Consider the following 18,872-nt stretch of genomic DNA (forward strand, 5'->3'; position numbering starts at 1 on the left):
TCCAGTACAACTCTGAGACATGTCACCTCCAGAAGTACTCGGATAACACAGTCATAGTCGGATGTGTGGAGAATAGAAAAGAGGATGAATACAGGGACCTTGTGGAGAGTTTTGTTAGGTGGAGCAGGGAGAACCTTCTGCAGCTCAATGTGACCAAGACGAAGGAGATGGTGGTGGATTTCAGTAAAAGCAAGTCCCCACCCTCCCCAGTCTTCATTAGTGGGAAAGAAGTGGAAATAGTCCCATCTTACAGGTTCCTGGGTGTTCAGCTCGACAATAAACTTGAGTGGTCCACAAACACCGATGCTGTCTACAAGAAGGCCATGAGCAGACTCTATTTGCTCAGGAGACTCAGGTCCTTCAGTGTTTCCAGCAGGATGCTCCACATGTTCTACCAGTCTGTCATGGCTAGCACCATCTTCTTTGCTGTAGTGTGCTGGGGTGCAGGCATTAAAGCAAAGGATGCCAACAGACTCAACAAACTCATTAAAAAGGTAGGGTCTGTTGTTGGCTGTAAACTTGCAAACTTGGACGAGGTGGTGAGGGACAGGATGGTGCTGAAATTGCAGACAATCATGGACAGTCCCTCCCACCCCCTCCGTAACACAGTGGACAAACTGGGAAGCAGTTTCAGCAACAGACTCCTGCAGCCTCGCTGCTCTAAGGTACAGGAAGTCATTCCTGCCGTCTGCCATCAGACTCTATAATTCATCCAAACCTACTCAACAATAATTGTGTAATGTTTATGTTGTAATTTTATTTCTATTTTATTCTATATTTATGTATATATGCTTATAATGTTTATAATATGTATATATTATAATATGTATATATATATGCTTATAATATATGCTGTATATATGCTTATAATGTTCTAATCTTATTTGTATTCATTTATTCTGTTTCTATACTTTGTAAATACAAAACCTAGTCAACAGTTAACGTTTTTTTACGACTATAAGGCGCACCTAAAACACTGAGATTTTCTCAAAAATCGACGGTGCGCCTTATAATATGGTGCGCCTTGCGTGTGGACTGAGTTCCAAAATCTGCTGTGCGCCTTTGGTGGTTGCACTACGGTAAATTCAGATGATTAAGAAGAGGAATTCGGGATGTTGGACATTGAAATAGTGCAGCTAGTGCATGCTTTTGCTTTGTTTTATTGATATGATTTTCGGAATCTTAAACACAGATACACAGCAATGTTCACAGGTATGCATAACACCTTCTGGGTTTCTTCAATGCCCCAGAGCATCCAACTCTTATGGTCGCCATTTAGTCCATCCATCAGTCCCTTTATCTGCATACAGCATCCTGCAAAGGACACAGCCAACGAGGCTTACTGAGGATGCATGCTTTTCTATGTATTTTCTATGAGGAAAACATTAAACCTGCAGAACATGCAAAAGGGAATCAAACACAGAACTGGAATCTTCCAGATGTGAGGGGGGCATTATAAACCACTGTACCATCTGGCCACTTTTTAAAGTGCTATTGTCAATTCATTAAAGGTTTCACAGTAGCTGCCCCGTGGGTGGTGGGAAAAACACCACCTTCATGTAACTTGATTTAATTTATGGTTGTCTTTGAACATCTTCGACACTCCAACTTTTGGAGATAAAAACATTATCGGCTAATGCTGTCGCTATCATCCATCTTTCATCATCAAAGAATTTCACCTCTAGTTGCACAATATGAATGCCCCTGGCTGTCCAGCTTAATCATGACCCCAGCTCATACTTTGTATGTGATTGGTGCTGAAATTTCCAAAGCTGCAGCAACCAAACTCGCACTTTAGTTTACTCATTCTAATTACCTCAGAAGTGTCGTCTGTGTATATCCTCAATCTTCAAAGAGAAGAAACACAGTCCAGTTGACAGAGAAAACTACCTTGGACTCAGAAGTGTCCTATATTCTTTTGTCTAAATGACACAATGACTGTCATGGAGCCACCAAAGCAGGTAGGGAGTCTCCACCACTGGGGAAGGTCTGTGGATCTGATAACCGAAGATATCCTTGGAGGTGATCACTTGTTTGCATGCATTAGCTCTAGAATTGCCACAGTTTCAAAATGGGGAGATGAAAGGAACTATTATTACATTACCATACCACCCGTGCATTTTGGCAAGGCTTAATCTTTGAGCAAAGTATATCCCACTGGAAAGGCCAACCAGGTAGACCAAGGAAGTCCAGAAGAGGTGGTGGAGAACCCATCACCAGCTGGACACTTTTTTGCATATTGTTGCTCTCACCCTTTGATGAGATCTATGGTATTAAAGACCCGCTTTCTGAAAACATGCAGGTAGTGTGTTTCAGGTACCTTTTATCACCTTCAATGAGTCAAGATACCAACCTAGAAGAGTATCGCAAATGCAATTTGTCCTCAGATATAACCTCTGGAGCTCATGCATATTGTCATTTGGGGAAAATAAACACAAATTCAGCATATATTCAAATCCTAAACTGAGAAATCAAAACAGCAGGTTGCAATAAATGCTTTAACTACATGCTTCTTGAAGATGTGGTCCCTTAAAAATCTATTTTCAGCTTTCTTTACAAGAAGCTATTTTCCTTTTGCTACAATTCAAATAAAACAGTAACCACAAAAAGCAATAATCAAAGAATCACAATAAGCCTCATACGAAACAGTTTATTGTAAATTATTCATGACTGCAAATTGTTGTGTAACAAACATTTTTTTATAAATACAAACAAAGCCTTCTCTAAAACATCTTTAAACTTTTAATCACAGCCACAAACATCTATAATCATATTTTTATGACAAATACATTTTTTTTTTTTTTTAAAGCCTTGACTTTTGTACAATTGCATATAAAAAAATATGATTTACTTTTTGCTTTAAAATAACAAGGATAACTTAAATGGCAGTCTAAGATGAGGCTCCCCTCACAACAAAGCAAACACAAATAAGTGGCAATGTGGAACAGAGTACCCAAATTGTGCCTCGAAAAATAGTCAAAATCAAATACATTATTCGTTTTGAAAGCGTGACAAAAAAATATTTGCAAACAGCTTATATCTCCAGGCCAAAACTCTTTAGTTTCTCATGAAGGGGAAATCAATACCAGAGTAAGGCATTCAATCATTGCACTCAGAGCTGTGAGCCTACATTTGAGAAACTGCAAAAGAGTCTCCACAGAATGAGAATAGGCAAATAAATTACTCCAATCTTCTATTGTCAGATTCAAACACAGCTTTTTCATTCACGCAGTAACAAAACTATGTAGAGCACATCTCCATTGTAAGACAAATCACAAATCCACTACTGTTTCTTCAAGTCTGAAGGTTGTTTTGGGCAACACGTACCCTCGGCATCTGTAACAAATCTCTAATAACCAGGGGTGGAATAAAAATGTAGCCATTTACATCTACAATTCAAATAAAACGGTAATACGTGCAAACATGTATCTAAAACCAAAAAACTATTTTACACTTGTGTCTACATAGTATATGTAACAACGTGAGCATCTACATTCTGAGCATTTGCAAATTTTACACACAGGAAGCATGAAGCTGTGAAGATAAAAGGCAATTTAAGAGCTCATCATCCCTACCCATTCTACCCTAATCCCAAAGAGCATTATGATAATCAAAATCCACAACCCCCTCAAGACAAATTTCAAGTAATAAGAACTGCTTAGCATTTTCTTCATGAGGGCGGTTGTATACGGTGCCTGTCACCTTGCACCGTTTGAGTGAATTTGACAGAAAAAAAACAAAGGCAGATTGCACAGTGGTATATGGTATATGGTAGACGTGAAGCTGAATTTTCAAGTTAGTCATTTAATTATATATAATAATGTTAATACTAATCATCATCATCACAATTAGGTCTGTGTTTATCCATTTTATACACCTTAATATACTACATTTCTGTTCTGTACCAATATTGCTCCAAAGAGAGATTTCTGCAGTTGCAAGTTGCTGATGAACATTATCATTTAATAAAAAACTTATTGTGAATGCATAGCTTGTTATATTTTGTCTTACAGGTATAGGACCTTTACATTTAGAGCAAGTTTGATGTTTCCTTATGCATGAAATTATCTATTTTCTACATAACTGAGCAGTATTTTTAGCTTATTCAAGCAAATGTGTTATTACTGGTACAAAAAGAGTCACAAAAAATTTTCACTAGTGCCCGGCTTTACTTTCTCTAAAAATACAGCAAAGTTGTCATGTCTAGATTCGCTTGGAGGGCTAATGTGCTGTTAAAAAACTGTAATTTTCCTCTTTGTTGACTACAGTCCAGAACCTTGACCAATCTGTACCCAGAAGTGACCTATTTAAAAGGCTAATGTTTAGTCAGTCCTGCTTTAGCTGAAAACAGAGGGTAGAACTGAGATTGTGGCTGCTTTTTCATCTATTTGTGGGTATTAAGAATGGAGTTGAGAAATTCACTGTTTGCTACACTCTGCTATTCTCCCATACATTTAAACACACAGAGATCAAAGTACAACACACACACGCCTATTTTCTTTCCTGCTAAGAATCTTTAAGCATATTGATGCGTGCAAAGATCTTGAGTGCAGGTCCCAGTTTAATGTTCATAGTACTCATCAGGTGGTCCTCTTTTAACAGGAGCAAGGCCTGTCCGTCAATCTCCTGAGACCGAAACTCATCTGCTATCTCTTGACAACCTGCAAAAACAGCAATGGAAAACAGATATAGAATAATTAGGCGCACAGTATGCAAGAGTAAAATAGAGTTGTGGGATCCAATATTTAGCATTTTCATAAAATACATAAAAAGAAGCAATTTGCAAATGAACACAACTAATACCCACTGCTAAAACAATAATATCAAGTATCTACTCAAACTACATTTTGTTTTGTTTGAGCAACATTGTGCATTGTGACTAATGGAATTTGTTTCTGTTACAGTGCAGTGCTTTACATTCTGTCATGTGTAATAACAACTTTGTGTCTCCTCATCTGACCTGGCAGTGATCTGATGAAGTCATAAACTTCCTCCACATTCCACTTGGTGGGGTCATTGGGTAAGAAGCGCTGTCTGAGCAAGGCTGCATCTCTTTCAGGGCAACTCTCCAGGTCTGAAGCCCGGCTCGGGTGCCGGTGGACGGGAACCTGTGATGGAGCTGGGGGTGGAGCCAGGGCCCCCGAGCTGGCTGCTGACAGAGGAGACGGTGGTTCCTCACAACTGGACATGTCTGAACAGAGACTAGACTCCTCCTGGCTTGGCTGTGAGGCATGAGGCGAGGATACAGAGCTGCCTTGAGTCTGCTGTGGGGACAGGGTCAGCTTCTGAAAGGACAAAGAGGCACACAAATGATGTCAAAGTTGGGCATATGAGAAATAAATCCTCACTGAAAAACTTCTTGGACAACTTATGCGACGTCAAAAATACATTGGGTAGTATATTTGACAGCTGCTTTAAATATATACAGCACACCTGCTAAGAGCTGAGGGGTCCTGAATTCTTACCAATGCCTGGAAATTTCATCTTTGACATGCTGAACTGTCTGGATAATAAAAAGAAAGAAATACTGGCACAAACATAAAGACAAATCAAGGCTAAATGAAAGATCAATTTTAAAACTAAATCAAAATAAATCTACTTTTAAAAGATGAAAATGACAAAAACATGTTTGCGAGCTGAATTTTTATCCAAAATACAGCAAGATTATAATCAACACCACTTAGATGCTGTTGGCAGATGTGAAGTTGTGACTGGATTACTCAAAGATCTAGATCAAAATCTTTATCAAATAGTTTTTGACATTCAGACAGTCATGTCCACAAGATTTGAATACACTTCTGTCCACACTGGTTACAACTTAACAATGATAAGATCATGTGGTTTTACAAAGAAAAGAAGGAAGTCAATGACACTTCAAATAAAAGCATCGACTATGCAAACAGGTCGCAGACATTTGGTGGAAAGTAACAGCTTCAGGAGGAAGTGAGGGAGTACCTGCTTCTTGGCCTCTATGCTGGCACGGCTCTGAGATTTTCTGCGCCAATTATTCACTTGCTTGTTCTTTTCTGGATGGAAAAGGCCCATCCTCTTTGTACAACCCACATTGTACCTGTCCAGAAGAGTACATCATTCAAGATTCAATCCCCCACAAAACCAAACTTAATAGGAAGTGTACAGCCACTTGCCTTTTGGCACAAACCACAGAGCAGAATCTTTTGGAGCCTTTGAAAGTGTAGGCGAAGTCTACCCAACCACAGTATTCACATGTCAGCTTTGGTTCCTGTTCTTTTTCTGTCAGAAATCAGAGAGGAAAGAAGGAAAGAAGGAAAGAAAATAATTTAAATTAGAATATAGTGAGATGACCTATACCTCACCAAAAAGAGTGTTCATTTGAGAATGTCAGTATTTCAGCTAAAACTAAATAAGATATCTTTATAAGACTGTATCTATTTTGTGAGATACAAATGTGTTGGTGAGGTCATTTTCTGTGATGAATGAACTGAACAGAAATGACAATTTTCTAAAGTAGTTGCACGCCAGTTCCCAGCTGTGTGTGATAAAAATAATGGCAAAAACTGTCAGGACACGATGGTCAATGGGTGAATGTATTTCTACGCTCCCTAAACTGGAAGAAGCCCTGAGTTCCTCCATTCTCCAATTTTACAAATCCATCACAGGTGTGACACATTCTTGCATACAAAAATAAATATGTGTCTTGTGTCACCTGGCTGGCTGATGTCATCAGTTTCAGAGTCGCTATTGGCAGCGTTGCTGACTGGTGTGTTGTCTGGATCAGAGGACAGCTGATGATCCAACTTCTTTGCGCTGTCGATAAGAATGGGCAAATGCTCCACCTAGTGGGGAAGGGGGGACATTTTAAAATATAAAAAACGCAACTTAATCAAACCTCAACCACAAGACTGACAAATTCAGTAGACAATATAGATGATGTTGCATCTTATTACCTACGAAGCTGCATCTGCCCTCCCAAAGCTTCTCTGTCTAGTATACTGTATTTACGCGACCATAAGGTGCACAAGTCTTCAATTGTCTCCAAAATGGACAGGGCACCTTATAATGTGGTGCACCTTATGTGTGCACCGAGTTCCAAAATCTGTAAATGCTTTTCGGCTTCCACAAAAGCCGGCATCATTCATGAGGAGCCGCACGGCAACGAGAATGACTCTTGACAATGACGAGAGGGAACCTGGCACGTTCGATGGAGAACTGATCAAAAAATAACGTGAGTACATTGCTAAATACACGCTAGCATGCATGTTTTAAGGTAGTGTATGATTTACCCTATAATATTTGCCCTATAATCCGGTGCACCTTATGTATGTGTTAAATACAGAAATAGCATCCGTAACTAAGACTGCGCCTTTTAATATGGTGTGCTTTATGGTCGTGAAAATACGGTAATTAATGACTGAATCAAACAGAAGCTGTTAGCTGTCATGATTGGTAGTAGCCTAGGGTTGGTGTTTTGCCGCTGACAGCCCCTTGCATGCATTCGTTCTCGAGCACGCCTGCTCCAGGGTAGTTAATCCCATCTTGCTTCCACTGAAGCAGGGATTGTACACTTACACACACAGGAAATGGCTCCGCTCCCTCCTGGATGACAAACCCCTCGATAACATGTGTGAGGACCTGGGGCTTCACAATGGCCTGTGGCGGCTTGTTCTCTCCGTTCTGCGGTGCACTGCCCGTCACACTGGGTGTGACGGGCAGTCTCATTTCAGTGACGGGCAGTCTCATTTCAGTCTCATTTCCTGAGGTCATGGCTGGATGTGGGGTCACTGGTGAAGCATTGGGCCTCTTGGTTGGAGTCCCTCCTGAACAATGAATTAAGACAACACAGTGAAGTTAACGTAAAGGGAGACAGAAGCTGCACTTATTATGAATAATTTTTAAAGCTAAAATGTTAATAATATATGATAACTGGGCATTTTAACTATTTTGAGCTAAATTATGCACAGCATGATCACCATCCTTAATTTGTTTAAAATCCAGTATTCAACATTTAATTAAAACATTTGCTGCTAGATCTATACTTAGCAAAAGTTTAATTCTGATATGAATATTGTTGTAATAATGTGATATCACATAAAAAACATGCCATCATGTGCAATCCTTGATAAAGAAACCTGTAAGGGTAACAATAAAATGTGTCAACAAGCCTTAAACACAGGAAAGAAGCAGATATGTTTATACAATACCAGATTTACATCTCAATAAACATTGCAGTTGAGCCTTCAATGCAATAGATCTGCTGATGAGACAACATTTACTATTGTTAGAAAATGTAAATTTTTTCCCATCAGTTTCCAGTTACCTGAAGTCAAACTGATGAGCTTCCCTGAAGCTTCAAAAGGTTACTGTAAACAAAACCTGATAATTTACAAAGCATTGCTGGTGTTTTGTCGGAGAATTGTTCTTACCACCATCTTCAGACCTCACAAATGTGCAACTTAACCTTCCTTTCTTGTAATGGTCCCACCCACAACGCCTCGTCGCTCCTATTCGTGTGACCGTAATTGTGTTTTTACTGCGCGGCTGGTTCTGCCTCTGGGATGTGAAAAATCCTTTATGATAAAGATCCGCCCTTCTGATCCCTCCTGCAGCTGATGTCGCTTCCAATCCTCCTTAGCCTGCAGTAGCAACACTGCACCTTTCAGCTGAGATAAAATGCTCCAGCTCAATTCTGAAAAGGTTTTACTTTTTTGCCTCAACTGCAGCACTTGCGCTTTTGTTATGGATGCAAACCCACCTAGCAAAAGCTCACTGCTCTGCATGTAGGCTGGGCAGGAATTAAACACAAATGACATGATTAATTTTCTGCCCTTATTTTATATAGATTTGGTTTAGTCACTTACGGTGTTACAGCTTTCATAAAGCAAATGTTGCGATATGATGGTGTTAAGGGAGAAGATTAGGAGAATATAGTTCTGGAACTGGTGATGGTACTATAATATAGCATTTTACAGCTCTGCAATTCTAACAAATACTTTCACTTCAGCCATTTTTATTGATTACTGGTTGAACAGTGGAAAGTGTCCAATGAAAGATGCAAGGTACCGTAACCCCAGAGACCTCAATGTACATCGCATAAAACTCAGTCCACAAAGAATCCTCTATTCATCTATCATTTTATGATTAGTACTGTTTGGAACTACTTTGGAGAAGCAATTTTCTAAAGATAGTGATTCATGTCAACATTAATCAATCAATCAATCAATCAGTCAGTCAATCAATCAATCAATCAATCCATCCATCCATCGCAGGGGCAGCAGCCTAAGCAGAGAGGCCCAGACTTCCCTCTCCCCAGCTACTTCTTCCAGCTCGTCCGGGGGAATCCCCAGGCGTTCCCAGACCAGTCGAGAGACATAGTTTCTCCAGCGTGTGCTGGGTCTTCCCGGGGGGCTCCTACCGGAGGGATATGCCCTGTACACCTTTCGGTCACTACCCAAAGCTCATGACCATAGGTGAGAGTAGGAACGAAGATCGACCGGTAAATCGAGAGCTTCGTCTTTTGGCTCAGCGCTCTCTTCACCACAACGGACCGGTGCAGAGTCCACATTACTGCTGATACTGCACCGATCTATCTGTCGATCTCACGCACCTGTGAGAAGAATTATTGTTATTGTTGTTATCAGTATTATCTTTAAATGCTATTGTATGTAGATTTTGAGTGTTTGAGGAATGTTGATAAGAAAAGAAGAACATGAGAGTGTTTCGTAAAGGTGCTGAAGTTGCTGACAACCAAGCCCAGCACCCAGATGTATCCTGTTGGTCAAGATTAGAGAAGTTTGTTAAGATGGGAGAAGATGTCAGAAGACAATGAGTTATGAAACCCTGTTTGGACACCCATTCTGTTTGCACCAATAAAAGAGGTGAGCGAGCAGCAGATGAACGGAGTTGACAGAGGAAGCTTGAACTGCTGCTCAGCTCTCCCTTGCAAGGAACTCCTGTTGTTTGCGTGGTTACTCTGAGTCTAGTGAACGAACAGCGCGGGTGATCAAAACTTCACCCTCACAAAATTTGGTCCTTCGAGCCGGATCCCAAGACCTGGAGAGGAGCGCCGTGGGACGACCGAACACCGAAGTCTGCGCGCAGCCGGAGTCAAAAGACGTCCGAAGTGAAAGACCTTTCATAACGAGTTGACGGAAGGCCGGTCTTCGTCCCTCCCAGGGCGACCATCTCCAGTGACGGGAAGAAGGCACCAAAACAACTCAGAGAGAAACCATAGAAGCAACGGAGTGAGTATAAGACACAAAAAGCGCTACACGAAATATACCACTGTATTACCTGCCTGGTCATCGGGAGAGAAGCAGAGGCAAGATACACCCGCCTCCTCGGAGGTAGAAGCTTGGTGTATACTCTCCTGATTAAAAAAGAGGCCATGGCGGATGGACTGAACTAGATATCCTGTATGGATTGAGGGTTGTTCAGTCGGGAGATCAGAAATCTCCACCCAAATACATAAAAACTGATAAAATAAAGTGCAAACATGGGCAACCAACATTCCACAAAGGGTGCTGAATTCGAAATTCCAGCATCATGTAAACACATGGAAGACAAATATCCAGGTTCATGCTCATATGTTCAGCTGTGGATGACTAAGTTCGATTGGGATGGTAACTTAGACAGGCCAGGCAATATTATAAAATTAAAAGAAGATTTAATAGAATATGGAAAGAAACATCCAAAAGTAAATGTGGGGTTGACACAATGTCATCTCAGGCTCACTGAATCAAAATATAGAAGAGAAAAACAAAATCAAGAAAAAGAGAAACGAAAAAGAGAAAAAGAAGAGAAAAATAAGAACTCCTTATACCCATCGCTGAGTGCGTACGTGAGGGCGGAGGACAACGAAACAGGATGCAGGAGTCAATTGATAAATGTGCCTCCTCCGTATGTTCCTCCACCTCCTGTTCCACTAGCTCCCCCTCAGGCGGTCCCATTGGACCCGCCCGGAGCCTTAGCCCCCCTTGCTCCAAACACTAATCCTTTTTTGGGCCCCTCTCCATCGGGAGCCCAGTACAGAAATTACCACATGCAGGACAACACTGTGCAGATGTACCCATTGATCCAGGTTGCAAATCCACAAGCCGGTGTGCAGGGTCAAGATCCTACTATCTTGGTGTATAGAACCTGGACTCCAGAAGACTGTAAAAAAGCTTGTGATGACATAACCTCGCCCCGAATGGACGTAGAGTCGTGCATCCAAGACATAAGACAGTTACTAAGAAGTTACCATACTAACGGTACTGAAACACAGCAAGTCCTCATGTGCGTTAATGGCAAAAAATGGGGCACTGTTAGAGGAGATTGGGTCCCAGTGGATCCAGCCACTCAACAACCATGGCAGCCTGGCAGCCAAGAACTAAATGACAGACTTGACAGACTGTACGAGCGCATGCGAACTACTTTTAACAGACGAGCTGACTACAGCACCATTACGGCCACGAGACAAAAGACTGATGAAAGTTTTGAAGACTATAGTATGAGAATGAAAGATGTGTTCCGGAAGAATAGTGAAATTCCGTATGCGGAAGAACCAGAAGGTCCCTACCAACAGCAGTTAAAGCAAGCTATACATGGGGGATCAAAATCAGAGATAAAATCATGGGTAGAGAGACAGTTAGTTGATTTCGGAACTTGTAACCTAGGCCGCTATGAACAACATGCTATGCATGCTGAAAGACAATGCCAAAAAAGAAAGAAAAAAGAATCAATTAACAGGCATGTTTTTCAATGCCAATCCTTTCCCAAGCTGAGGCCGAGGCCAAGGGCGTGGGCGAGGCCGAGGTGGAAGGGGAGGAGGAGGCAATTCCGTGAAAATGATCAGTGTCATTATTGTAAAAATTATGGACACTGGGAACGTGATTGCAGAAAGAAACAACGTGACCAGAGAAACAATAGAGGACAGCAGCAAGGTTCTAATCCACCCCAGCAATGACTAGAACCGGAAAAAGATGTCACAAAAATTAAAACAAATCAGGGCACAAAATTTGATCAATTTGAAAAAGAAGACTTAGAAGATGTTTTAGACTTAGAAACCATCTTCCTGTTTGCTGAAGGCAAACCAGAAATACAACTGACCGTGTTAAGCAATTCTTTAACATTTTTAGTAGACACGGGTGCAGGTAAATCAGTAATTAGAGATCCAATAGCTCTAAAGCCAACTTCTACACAGATTTTTGTGAGATCAGCAAATGGTCTCGTAACTAAAGAAAGAATGTCAGTTCCTGTAGATGTTTGTGACCCTGTAAGTGGAATCACACTTAAAGCTCCTTTTGTGATCTCCACCACATGTCCCGTAAATCTGTTAGGAAGAGATTTTATCTCTCAGCTTCAGTTGATGATTCGTACCACAGCCGAAGGGATGTGGTCTGTAGATAGAATGGTTAATCTGTGGGTAAGTTTGTTAAATTTGTTAAACTTAAAGATCCACAAATGATTGTAATTATGCACCTATATGTGTGTGGTCAAACGGCTGTCTGCACGGCAGGAAGTTTTTCCGCCGAAGCAGCAGCGCTATTCAAAGTGTCAGGTTCTGTACCACATGTTTCTCTTGCTAAACCGCTTAAGAAAAGATGGCAAGACTTGGGATGTGACGTAAAACACTGGAGCAGCCTGCCCTATAGGCCTAAGGGTGAGGTTGATTTTAATGCTCAGTTCCAGGTGTGGCGTATTCCCCTTAAAACATGGTTGCTGACACATCCAGCAACGCACCTCACAGACCAAAGTTCATGAGAAGAAAACATCTTCCTCACGCAGGAGGAAGAGGAGAAGCTGAAAGAGCTTCCCCCTGAATTATGGTCGGAAGGACCTGCAGATGTAGGTCTTATAAAAGGAGCAGAACCTGTAAAAATAATCCCTAAATCAGATTATAGACCATTTCAGAGACAATATCCCCTTAAGACTGATGCACAGGAGGGTATTGTTCCGATATTTAACTCACTGCTTAAAGCAGGAGTTATCAGAGAGTGTCCTGAATCTCCTGTAAATACACCCCTATTTCCAGTAAGGAAGGCATCACCATCTACCGGCTGGCGGATGGTGCAGGACCTCCAAGCTGTAAATGCTGCAGTGGTCCCTAGGTCTCCCTTAGTCGCAGATCCATACACCCTGCTGAATGACTTAAACCCTGAACATCAGTGGTACACGGTGATAGATGTATCCAATGCATTTTTCTCTGTACCAGTACATCCAGACAGCCAGTTTTGGTTTGCGTTTACGTTTCAAGGACGGAGGTACACCTGGACAAGGTTACCTCAGGGCTACTGTGAGAGTCCCACAATCTTCTCTCAGGTAATGATGTCATCATTAGCTAAGTTTAAACCTCCGTGTGGAAGTCAAATCCTCGTCTACGTGGATGACATCCTCATGGCGTCAAAAACAGAGGGAGATTGTTGGTCAGACACGCTAGCCTCACAAGGCCATAAATTAAGCAAAAGCAAACTGCAACTGGTGAAGCAGGAAGTGGTTTATCTGGGCCATGTTCTGACACACAATGGAAGAGCTATTCTTGAGTCGAGGAAAACAGCAGTGCTTGATGCTCCGAAACCAAAAACAAAGAAGCAGATGATGTCATTCTTAGGACTAGTGAATTTTTGCAGATCATGGATCTTAGATTATGCGAAAATAACTGCCCCTTTACAAGCATTGATGTATGATAATCCCTTAGCAATGACTGATGTGTTAACATGGACCCCTGAAGCTGAAGAAGCATTTATGTACATAAAACAGGCCCTTGTAGGTGCTGGAGTGTTAAAGCTGCCAGACTATCAGAAGCCTTTTGAGCAGGTTGTTGACTGCAAGGGTGAATTTATGACTTCAGTTCTATTGCAGAAGCACGGAGATAAGAGGCAGCCAGTAGCCTACTACTCCCACAAGCTAGATCCCGTAGCTTGTGCACTCCCGCCATGCGTTAATGCAGTGGTGGCAGCATCTGAGGCAGTGAAAGCCTCCGCAGGAGTGGTGCTATATCATGAGCTAACTTTGCTAGTTCCACATGCAGTGTCAATACTGCTGCTACAAAGTAAGATAGCGTTCCTGTCGCCCGCACGTCATCTTTCCTGCATGGCAGTGTTGCTGTCTCAGCCGAATCTGACGATTCGTCGCTGCATGACCTTAAACCCAGCGACGCTGCTACCCACTGCAGAAGAGGGACACCAGCACAACTGCCTGGATGAGGTCTCCATTACGGTCCTGCCGCGACCAGATCTTAGTGATGTCGCGTTGACTACAGGACGGATACTCTTTGTGGATGGATCATCGAGAAAGGATGACTGTGGACGCACTAGAACTGCCTATGCAGTAGTTACAGCAACTGAGGTGGTGGAGGCGAAATCACTTCCCTCCTCAAGCAGCAGAACTTGTCGCACTCACACGTGCTTGTGAATTAAGCAAAGGACAAGATGTTACCATTTACACAGATAGTTAATATGCATTTTCCACGCTGTTTGTGTTTGCTCAACAATGGAATTTGAGAGGGATGAAAACGTCGACGGGCAAACCGGTCATGCATGCAGAACTGCTAAAAAAGTTATTGGTAGCAGTACAGCAGCCACGTAAAATAGCTGTATGTAAATGCACTGCACACACAACAACACAGTCTCACAAGGCAATGGCTTTGCTGACAGAGCCGCAAAGGCTGCAGCAAATAACAACACACTTCTTGATAATGATGAGGAAGAATCATTTAGCCTAGAACCTGCAGATAATGATATTCTAAAAGAAATGCAGCAAGGTGCTCCAGAAAAGGAAAAGGCCACGTGGAAGAAGCGAGGAGCCACACTGGATGACAAAGGACTGTTAACCATAGGAAACAAGCCAATCCTTCCCCGGAATATGCATAAATGGGCAGCATTAGTGAGCCATGGGCCATGCCATGTCTCAACAGGAGGGATGGTACAGATGGTTAATGAACATTATTATACTATAGGATTTCATACATACTCAAAAAATTTTTGTTCACAATGTGCTATTTGTGTAAAACACAGCCCACAGGGAGCCCTTAAGGCCCCTGTAGGCACTACACCATTACCAAATCATCCATTTCACACAGTTTTTCTAGATTTTATTCAGCTAACACCATGTGAAGGTAAACAATATTGTCTAGTAGTGTTAGATGCATTTACTAGGTGGGTAGAAATTTTCCCCACAGCAAAAGCAGATGCACATAACACCACACAAGAAAACAGGCATCACACCCTTTGAAGCATTATATGGGCGGCCTTATTGCCTACCATACTTTGCAACAACAAATGAGCTAAAACATGTTGAGGAAACAATAGCAGATTATCTGAAAAAAGTGTTACTCAACCGATGTGTGAATGCTGTAAATGTTCTGCCTAGTCCTGTGTCTTCCACAGATTCCACCCCCCAGGAACCCATTCAACTGGGCGACTACGTGTGGGTAAAGAAGTTTGTGCGAAAGAGGTGGAACACGCCTAGATGGGAAGGTCCTTATCAAGTACAGCTGACCACAAAGACTGCAGTTTGAGTGGACGGGAAACTGTCGTGGATACACCTTTCCCATTGTAAGAAACAGAAAATTCTTCCAGGTGAAGGCGAGGGAGCAGTGGCGGACTCTCCGTAAACGGCTGACGGCCTGTATAGGTCCAGCAACGGCTGAACCCCGTCAGAACTTGTGAAGAAGAGTTAAAAAGGAAATGAAGTTGTTCTTCCTAATTGTGGTGAGTGCTGTGACGGCGGGACTCGTGAGTTTCGGCCTTTGGAACTTCCGACAGGAGGGAGGTAATCAGGGACAGAAAGGTGCTCTGAGACAGGATGAGAGCTACGCGCGCGCTAAACGCGCCGTAGTTAGCCACTTAGAACATCCGTGGTTAGAACAAAATCCAGAGTCCTCACACACTTACAGTTTGAATACATGGTGGCGCTATGCTAATTTCACAGCTCGGACACGGAATCATTCTCGTTGTTATGTTTGTTCTATGCTACCAGTTTCTGTGCATACACCGCGAGTAACTGCTGAACCGATGACAGGGAGTGTAGGACAGTGCTTCGTCCATATAGGGCTAAGCCGTGGCACGAACTTCACACTCAAGTTGTTGGATGGAACGTGGTTCACTCGCAGCAATTGCACCCAAGAGCCACTACGGACAATGGCAGGGAAAGCCAATAGATTCAGATTCCCTGTGCTAGGTGCGATAAACCACCCATACTGTTATGCACGAAGTGGTGGTAGAGACTTGGGGTCATTACACAAGGATGTCTGTGAAGTTGTTTATACGTCATGCACACTGGGAGTCAGTCGTGATGTGAAGTTAAACGTTACAACTGGTCGGTATTATCGGAGGTTCTGCTCCTTTTATAAGACCTACATCTGCAGGTCCTTCCGACCATAATTCAGGGGGAAGCTCTTTCAGCTTCTCCTCTTCCTCCTGCATGAGGAAGATGTTTTCTTCTCATGAACTTTGGTCTGTGAGGTGCGTTGCTGGATGTGTCAGCGTGTAAAAGTTCCGAGCAATGCGTACAGGAATGTATTGATGACCCCCGGCACCTCTGTGGTTTATTTACCTTAGATGAAGCAACACAGAGGTGTCCAGAAGGTTATAACTGTACATGCAACTATCCCACTTTCACGCCAGAAGACAGAGGTACGCAATTAGTGGATAAGGGATGGTGGTTATGTGGACATAATGCGTATGCACACCTACCAGAAAATTGGTCAGGAGTGTGTGCTCCAGTGCATCTCAAGGATCACACAGTCATAATTTATGCTGCTAATGTTAGATCCGCACCACAGTTGCGTTCCAGGAGAGATTTGAATGACTATGAGTTCAAACCACACGACTCTGTGTGGGGCACAGATGTACCAAAAGTTTAAACACTGGACAGATGGAGAAAAGGTCTCCATTAGCCTTTTTCCGTGGGTAGGAGTGGCAAAGAACATATTGAGATTGGAAACAGTTGATTATAGGCTGAAAGTGTTTACTAATTTGACAAAAGTTGCTCTCACAGGGGTCAAGGAAGAAATGACAGCGCTAAGATTGATGACTATGCAGAATAGGATGGCATTAGATCTCATAACGGCCCCCCAGGGAGGAGTTTGTGCAATGGTAGGAGATTACTGTTGTAAGTTCATGCCAGAGAATGATGCGGATGGTCACCTGATAGATAGCGTATTGAGAAATTTAACTAAGCTACAGAAAGCTATGATTGATGATGGTAGTCCTCCACGAGATTGGCTTACAAAAATGCTGTCGGGGTGGAGGGAACTACTGTTCAAGATAGGAATGATGATAGGGATAGTGTTGCTAGTATTAGCCATACTAGCTTGTTGTGTAGTACCTCTTGTTCGGGGTTGCATTGGCCGGCTCGTGGGATCAGTTGTTACTAGTACTATGCTGCAGGTGGAAGAACGATCTCTACTGGACGACGATGAAGAGGAATCGGAAGAAGAATGGATCAACGTAATCCAAGATGTAAAAGAACTGTTCAAGATGTCTTAAGCTGTACCCATGTTGAACTCCGAGTGTAAGAAATGTGTTTCTAGGAAAATGAAGTAATGCATTGAAATTTCATGAAAATGTAAAGATGTAATACTGATGATGAAAATCTAGACGCATTTAACGATAAACAGGAGGGAAATGTGAGAAGAATTATTGTTATTGTTGTTATCAGTATTATCTTTAAATGCTATTGTATGTAGATTTTGAGTGTTTGAGGAATGTTGATAAGAAAAGAAGAACATGAGAGTGTTTCGTAAAGGTGCTGAAGTTGCTGACAACCAAGCCCAGCACCCAGATGTATCCTGTTGGTCAAGATTAGAGAAGTTTGTTAAGATGGGAGAAGATGTCAGAAGACAATGAGTTATGAAACCCTGTTTGGACACCCATTCTGTTTGCACCAATAAAAGAGGTGAGCGAGCAGCAGATGAACGGAGTTGACAGAGGAAGCTTGAACTGCTGCTCAGCTCTCCCTTGCAAGGAACTCTTGTTGTTTGCGTGGTTACTCTGAGTCTTGTGAACGAACAGCGCGGGTGATCAAAACTTCACCCTCACACACCATTCTTCCCTCACTCGTGAACAAGACCCCGAGGTACTTGAACTCCTTCACTTGGGGCAGGATCTCCTCCTTGACCCGGAGAAGGCACTCCATCTTTTTCCGACTGAGAACCATGGTCTCGGATTTGGAGGTGCTGATTCTCATCCCAGCCGCTTCACACTCGGCGGCGAACTGATCCAGCGATAGTTGGAGGTCACGGGCCGATGACACCAACAGGGCCACATCATCTGCAAGGAGCAGAGACCCGATCCTGACGTCACCAAACCAGACCCCCTCAACACCATGACCGTGCCTAGAAATTCTGTCCATAAAAGTTATGAACAGAATTGGTGACAAAGGGCAGACCTGGTGGAGACCAACCCTCACTGGAAACGAGTTCAACTTACTGCCAGCAATGCGGACCACACTCTGACACCGATCGTACAGTGAGCGGACGGCCCGTATCAGGGGGCCCGACACCCCATACTCTCGGAGGACTCCCGACAGGACCCTCCAAGGATCACGGTCGAAAGCCTTCTCCAAGTCACAAAACACATGTGGACTGGTTGGGCAAACTCCCATGCACCCTCGAAGACCCTGCTGAGGGTGTAGAGCTGGTCCACTGTTCCACGCCCAGGACGAAAACCACATTGCTCCTCCTGAATCCGAGGTTCGACTATCCGGCGGACCCTCTTCTCCAGTAACCCTGAATAGACCTTACCAGGGAGGCTGAGGAGTGTGATCCCCCTATAGTTGGAACACAACCTCCGGTCCCCCTTCTTAAAAAGAGGGACTACCACCCCGATCTGCCAATCCAGCGGCACCGCCCCCGATGTCCACGCGATGTTGCAGAGTCGTGTCAACCACGACAGACCTACAACACCCAGAGC

General features: G+C 42.9%; 1 protein-coding gene across 4 annotated transcripts in view; it reads right to left on the minus strand.

Moving 5' to 3' along the window:
• Window positions 1-2,633: 2,633 nt before the first annotated feature.
• Window positions 2,634-18,872, minus strand: part of phc2b (polyhomeotic homolog 2b (Drosophila)) — a 39,003-nt gene continuing 22,764 nt past the window's right edge. For 2 of the 4 annotated variants that reach the window (XM_003976082.3, XM_029826407.1), the window contains exons 10-15: window positions 7,549-7,796; window positions 6,686-6,815; window positions 6,147-6,252; window positions 5,956-6,070; window positions 4,961-5,285; window positions 2,634-4,661 (exon numbers count right to left, since the gene is read on the minus strand). In XM_003976082.3, the coding sequence (XP_003976131.2) occupies window positions 4,507-4,661; window positions 4,961-5,285; window positions 5,956-6,070; window positions 6,147-6,252; window positions 6,686-6,815; window positions 7,549-7,796 (1,079 nt within the window). In that variant the 3' untranslated portion in view covers window positions 2,634-4,506. Of the gene's footprint in view, window positions 4,662-4,960; window positions 5,286-5,433; window positions 5,504-5,955; window positions 6,071-6,146; window positions 6,253-6,685; window positions 6,816-7,548; window positions 7,797-18,872 lie in introns of those variants that run through there. The other 2 variants (XM_029826409.1, XM_029826408.1) reach the window with 2 other exon arrangements.

The sequence above is a fragment of the Takifugu rubripes genome, chromosome 19, assembly GCF_901000725.2.
Source record: "Takifugu rubripes chromosome 19, fTakRub1.2, whole genome shotgun sequence".
Classification (NCBI taxonomy): domain Eukaryota; kingdom Metazoa; phylum Chordata; class Actinopteri; order Tetraodontiformes; family Tetraodontidae; genus Takifugu; species Takifugu rubripes.